Consider the following 6,704-nt stretch of genomic DNA (forward strand, 5'->3'; position numbering starts at 1 on the left):
GATTTGTCAAATGAAATGAAAGTATGCTTGCCTGGGCTGATAATTTTAAACTCTGATTTCAAGCCCTTGCCGCCTTTCAATTTTTTTTTCTACAGCTTAACATTTCTGCTTTGCCCACGTTGTTCAACTGCACCGCTATTAGTAGTGATGATTGTCGTTCGATTTGTTCGGATAGGAAAATTTGTGAAACGCCAAGCTGGCATGGTTGGTTCCGATGGGAAAATTTTCCTCTGCTCCTTTCATCTTTCTATTTGCCTCAGGATCGTTCATGCGCGGCAAACCTCCTCTGTTATTGCCAATAAATGGACAGCCGCTCGCCTTTAAGACCACTATATTTAGAGCTGTTTGTAGCGTAGATTTTTATTTATACGGCTTTGCAAAGGCGATTTCATTTTGTTCAAAAATTTTTATCGACATTTATCACGCATCATCTCAAGCAGTTTTGTCCATTCTGCCAAACGGGCAACTCTCTAATCGACCGGATATTTCAGTATAACATCAAAAACTGACATTATGCTTCAATGATAACGATAATTTATTTCATTGCATAAATTTAAAAAATAACAAACAAATATTTTTTCAAAAAGAAAAAAGAAAATCACAAAAAACAAAGTGAGAACAGTTTGTACATGTAATGATGTAGTACGTACAGTAGTAGCAAATAAATAATGCACATGACCATCGTCATGTCTTGCTTCATTTTCTTTACTTAATGTTATTATTAATTAATTTTTTTTATAGAATCAATTTTGTGATGTTGTTTTCTTGAAGAAACTATAAATTTATAATGAATAACTTTAGTTTATAGTGATAATTCTTCATTTACTTCGCTCTGTGTGCTTTTCAAGTTTAAGTGCATATTACAGAATGCAAATTTGATTAGAAAATGTTCTCTCGAACAAGTAAATTTGATTTGTCAGCTGTCAAAAAGAACAGTTTATTTCAATTGAAATTCTCATTTGATTTCATTAATATCCAGCAGAAAGTGCTAAATTATTCTTAATCAAATGAATAACAATACATTTTACATTTGATTAGTTTTTTCTCCATTTTGCTTTCTTTGATCAAAGAAATTTCAAAAATTGATGACATTGACAAAGTTCACATTTGATTATTTTGTTTCGCAAAATGATAAATCACTTTTACATGGATTTTGATTTGCATGTTTCAAATTATTTAATTTTTTAACTTATCAAATCGACACCAGTGTTTGATAGATTAAATATTTTCAGATCTTTCTTGATATTTTAATTCAAATTAGCATGAATTTTTCAATTCGAACACTTTTCATTTTGTAAAAAATAAGAATCATTTATTTTTCTGAGATCAAAGTAGAAGATTTAGATTTAAGAAATATGCTCAGAGGTTGAAATTAAAAAATGAAGCTTAAAAAAGAAAAAGAAAAACAAGTGAAGTAAATAATTCGAAGGAAGTAATAAATTGAACAAGGGCAAGCATCTCTGCCCCCGGTACTTGTATTCAATTACTCTGTTCAGCTGACGTCGAGCATTGATGATTATTGACTGCAAGTGTCAAAGCAAATTTTACTTGTAGATAGACAGAGGTGCGAACCGCGCATTTGCATTTCGTCATTAGCAATGTTTAAAGTGATTATTGAATATTAACATCCATTGTTATTTACGTTCTTGTGCATGGATCACGTTGATGGATTTTCAAGATAAATGACAATCCTGAGCTGCCAAAAATCATCTGTGAACTCATAAAGACAGGCAGAAATTATCAATTGTTCTACTTTCACTGTATTGCATTATTGTTTACTTTTAATTTATCAATATACAATTAATTTTTTGACAAAAACAAATGCTATAAATTGTGTTTTGGAGTAATTTTTAAATTTAAGAAATCCTTGAAACTTCAAATGAGAAGTAATTCCTTTTTTATCAGCTGAATTGTGACATGCAGGAGTAATTTTTAGATACACTTGATAGTCTTCACGGATAAGATTACTCTAAATAAATACTACTCTAAAGAATATTTCAGATTGTGTTACCGTTTGTTGTTGTTGTTGTTTAATTTAAAAGATTTGAAAGGCGACTGGGATGTGCACTAAATATTACATGTGAAGAAATGGAAATCAAATCTGCGCCTAATTAGAGCCTAATTATAACAATAATGCTTTCTTTGCAATGTGCAAATTATGAAAATTTTTACTATTTACTACACTTATCCTCTATTGTTGTTTTGAAAGAGTTTTTCTTTTTTAAAAGGTTCATATACTTTGAAATTGTCCCATTGTTGACCACAGTTCTTTTTGCCAAGCTGCTGACACGTTTTATTCCATTTTTAAAGTTCAATAAAGTTTCCATAATAGTTAAACTCTTTTCTTTTCGCCTTTCAAAGAGGTTGCTTATTTGTCTTTTAATCGATGCATTTTTCTTGTAGCTGGCAAATTGATTCACGACATTCAAAAACAGCTTGAAGAAAACTATGAAACTTGTAAAAAATAACTGTATCTAATTTTTTTACTTGTTTTTTCTGAGGTTCACTTTTTAAGAAATGATGACAATTGTCAAATTGTATTCTTTGAATGTTTATGGACGTTGATGTTCAAATAAGCCATGCATTTTACGCGAGCAATGCTGCTTTGTATTGGATAAATATTTCCTCTGATGAAATTAATTCAATGGAAACAATTTTCACCATTTTATACAAGAAAAGAACATTTTCAAAAATTATAAATTAATAATATTAAATTTGAAATAAACATATAATTTAAAAGTATATTTTAAAAAATACTGCAAAATATTTTTTTGTTCTATTGTTTTCTGATTTGAATAAAAAAATGTTGATTTAACTCAACTCTAATGGACAATTGGTATGGAATATGAAGCGGGAAAATTGGCACATTTGAAAAAGGCAAAACCATTCGATTGCAAAGCATTGTTCAACATTTTAAGCATGGCGTTGCTTCTTAACGAGCTGCCAATTGGCGGCCTTTGGCCATTGGGCTGTTGAATGCATGTTTACATAAAATGGTTTACAAATCATATCATAACGACAGTGCTTTTCAGGATAAATTAATTATCATGAACCGTGTTTCAGGCGAGCAACTGACTTCTTGTTAACCGTTGCCTGAACTGTCCTGTTCAATCTGTCTCTGCTATTTATTCCTTCCTTCTCATGCAACTAATCAATCTTGACGTGTTCCATTACGCGTGACTGTTCCTTTAAATTTAAAGCTGCTAAGTTCGCAAACGCTTACTGCGGCAGCAGCAGAAGAGTTCATTAAACCTCCAGACAGCATCCGCCGAGGTTCGGCTTGTTATTGGCGTATAGCTTTCGCTTTTGAAACTTTCCTATTTACCTCCTCGTTCTCTCTCTCTCCCTCCCTCTCTCTCTCTCTCTTTTTCTCTCTTTCTGTCTATCTCTATCCATCCGTATATCTTTATCTTTATCTTTTTTTAAATAGTGCGCGCTATTTTCATGGAAAGATTTCCAAAACGTAAGTTATCACTATTTCACTTGTTTATTCTTTCACACCTTGTTTGCTTGTTTGTTGAATTCAAAAATGACCAAACATCATTATGAATTTTGTCATTGTTATTACCGTATATCAATCCTTCTCAAATAATAATAATAATATATTTTGCATTGCTTTGTAAAAAACAAATGCTAATTGAAACGTTACAGTTTTAATTTTTTGAAATTAATTGAACTTGCACACCTCAAAAGACTTATTGTTCCAATTGTAAAGACCCCCTCGGATGATATTTAATTATTTTTTCACGTTGCAAATGATGAAATCAATGACTAATTTGACTCTGTGTGCATGATTTCAGCATAGATTATAAGTGAAATTTAAACTCGAGGTCATTAGATGCTAGCTTGATTTTCTGAACTTTTCTATAAAGAAGATCCGCATGTATTTTCAGTGCAATGTGAATTTGAAATTGTTGAAATGTGCCTCCGAATCAGAGTCATGGATGAGTCTATGCGTGCATATTGATTTAAATTTCTTCCACAACAATGACAACATTTCAATAATATCCATCGCTTTGTCGTAATTTTTGACAGTTCCTACTGGTGCAATTAGCACATCACATGTTTCTTAGTTTTTTAATGTGGTATTATTAGTTGCAAATTTTTAAACAAGCGCCTATCAATGCTACAATATGCAAAACTAGAACTGGTAATTTTATGTGCTTGATTTCACTTTTTTTCACTTTTTATGGACAAAAGTTTTCTGCATTTCATGTTTATCTGAGTGAATACAAAATTGTAATATCGAATCATTGTAAAAGTGCTGTTTTTGCACAAGATTGATATTGTTTGTTAAATCTCAAGTTGTATTTCAATATTAAGTAGAATATGTTATCTCGAGTTGTAATTCTTATCCTGCATTTGCATTATTTAAATATATAACTATTTCTCTTTACCACTTAGCTCGTCTAAATACACATGAAGAAATTGTGTATTGAATTTCATCATAACAACTATTCACAGCAAAAAAAAGTACATAAGCGTTTGCAATGTGGAGCCAATTTTGGAAAGCATAGTTCCAAATGTTAAGATTCCAAAAAAATTATTTCCAGTTATCTATTAAAACAGAATTCATTTTAGGTAAATTTTATCGAACAATTTCAAAATAGATTTTACATTACTGTTTTTTAAGTTTGTCTAAAAAACTGAAATTTGCTGTTAAATTTAATTAAATGACACTTTTGATTGAAGAATTGACGTCAAAAAATAACGGATGCAAAATTTAATTATTCCACTGGTGTTTGTCAAATTATGTAACAGGTAAAAATAATTTTTGCTGAATAAAAACTGAAATGAATTTATATGTTCTGCATATTGTGTGGTTCGAATAGTGGGCATTTTCAGAGTTATGTGATTATGTGCGAAAATCTGTAGCGGTGATTGATATTTTACGAAAAGTGATTTTAGCTGATCCAAACAAAAAACAAAACAAAAACGTGGCCAATTTAATTTTCAAGTATACTTAAATTTTATAAACTCACTGTAGTAGTGCTTCATTCAGTTCAGCATAATTTGCATTGATCTGTTTTGGCATCGTTGAGCATCATCTTGAGAAAAAGCAACGTGGAGCCATTAATTTTTCCACTTTTGTCCACTGCTCACTTGAAATTCGCTTCAATAAGGTGAACTTGAAGTGTAATATATGTTCGACGAGCTGTTTTGACATTTCGCTTCTTTTCAAAGCAGCTCATCGCGTTTTTTCAACGGTTCATCAATGGTGCACTTGAAAAAGCATGGTGAATAAATTTTCAAACAAATCATTGCTCATAAGCGGCGTGTTGACCGTCCACTTTACAGCTGAAAGTATTCCACTCAGTGGCGGATTTTATCAGGGGCCAAAATCGATTTTACAATTACAATTCTCTTTTATTTTCCCAATTGAAGTGAAAATGATGATCTTGGAATTTAGTTGAGGTGAAGTTATTTTTTGAAGAATGAATGGAAATAGCTTGTTTTGAAGCTCAGCAGTAGCGCAACTGTACATTCATTTCTTTCATATCAATCCATCTCACCAGAGATTTTCATCAAGGAGCATAAAATAAATACGCTCACTGTGTAAAGCTGAATTTTAAAAGATGCTTTCTACAATTATTTCTCCAATATAAATGTCGTATAACTTTGAAACTGGCATAAAAGAGAAAAGTCAAAATTGAATTTTATTTCTATTTTGAACGTAATTTCAAATCCTTGGTGAAATTCATTTCACAATTCTCAACTGAATTTTTATTTTTGTCTTTATTCTGCTTGCGTGTTAAAACGGATATTGTATTCTGTAGCTGTTTCAATCTGTGAAGTCTAAATTTAACCGCACCGATTAGGCATATTTAAAATATATTGGACTTGAATATTGGTAACTTTTATGAAAAAAATTTCCTTTGAAGTTTATGGAAATTTGCTTCATAGTTGTAAGTAATTCAAGTTGAAGATGTTTATTGTTTCAATATTTTTATTTTACGTTTACAATAACAAGTAGTCATAATAAGCAATGCATTAATCAAGCAGTTTGTAAGCAATAGCGTGCTATTTTTTGCATATTAATTTATTTTTAAATAATAACTTGTGCAATTTTGTATTTTATAACATTAATCATATGTCCTTTTTAGTTTTTAATCAATAACAAAAAATATCAAGTAATTTTTAACAATAAAAATTTAATTATATTAAATTAAAAATGTACTTTAATATTCATCAATTATTTTTTCTAATTTCATTGCATTTTTGTAGTTTGCAAAGCAGTAATTAGTAGCAGAAGTTTATTTATTTGTTCAATCTATATTTTATTCTGTTTACTTTTAAATAATCATTCAGTTGCTGATTTTTAATAAATTTAGATTTCTTTTTTGTTGAAAAACAATTTTACTCACGAATAATTATTGTTATAATGATCATCATCCATTGCTAAACTTTTCCAAATGCAAGGATATAATCTGGTATATAATGTAATGGCAGTTCCAGCATACACCGCAATGTAATAAGAATTCCACGAGCCCCAAATTGACATAAATACTTTCAGTTGCATTGAATTTTCAATATTTTGTTGTCTGAAAAGGCAAGGAGTTTTTTCAGTTACCTTATTACTGCAGTGCATTTGAATTTTCTTTATAATATCCAAAATTTCAAAATATGTAACAGAATTGATTAAAATAAAGTTTAAATAATGTTTCATCAGTGTTGTTAAGGCTGAAAGTTTTTGAAAATTAATT

General features: G+C 30.0%; 3 protein-coding genes across 3 annotated transcripts; all 3 read right to left on the reverse strand.

Moving 5' to 3' along the window:
- Positions 1 to 138: 138 nt before the first annotated feature.
- On the reverse strand, positions 139 to 1,593 carry Tsp_11091 (acid phosphatase). The gene is made up of 3 exons (XM_003381941.1): positions 1,488 to 1,593; positions 630 to 703; positions 139 to 318 (listed from the first exon to the last, which is right to left on the reverse strand). The coding sequence occupies exons 1-3, from the start codon at positions 1,591 to 1,593 to the stop codon at positions 139 to 141; spliced, it is 360 nt and encodes a 119-aa protein (XP_003381989.1).
- Positions 1,594 to 4,250: 2,657 nt separating this feature from the next.
- Positions 4,251 to 5,035, reverse strand: Tsp_11092 (hypothetical protein). Its single transcript, XM_003381942.1, has 2 exons — positions 4,983 to 5,035; positions 4,251 to 4,356 (listed from the first exon to the last, which is right to left on the reverse strand). Exons 1-2 carry the CDS (start codon positions 5,033 to 5,035, stop codon positions 4,251 to 4,253), a joined length of 159 nt encoding a protein of 52 aa, XP_003381990.1.
- A 1,326-nt stretch (positions 5,036 to 6,361) lies between these two features.
- Tsp_11093 (conserved hypothetical protein) lies at positions 6,362 to 6,667 on the reverse strand. Its single transcript, XM_003381943.1, has one exon. It carries the CDS (start codon positions 6,665 to 6,667, stop codon positions 6,362 to 6,364), a length of 306 nt encoding a protein of 101 aa, XP_003381991.1.
- Between the last annotated feature and the right edge of the window lie 37 nt (positions 6,668 to 6,704).

Source organism: Trichinella spiralis, assembly GCF_000181795.1.
Source record: "Trichinella spiralis strain ISS 195 chromosome Unknown Scfld1, whole genome shotgun sequence".
In the NCBI taxonomy this organism is placed as follows: domain Eukaryota; kingdom Metazoa; phylum Nematoda; class Enoplea; order Trichinellida; family Trichinellidae; genus Trichinella; species Trichinella spiralis.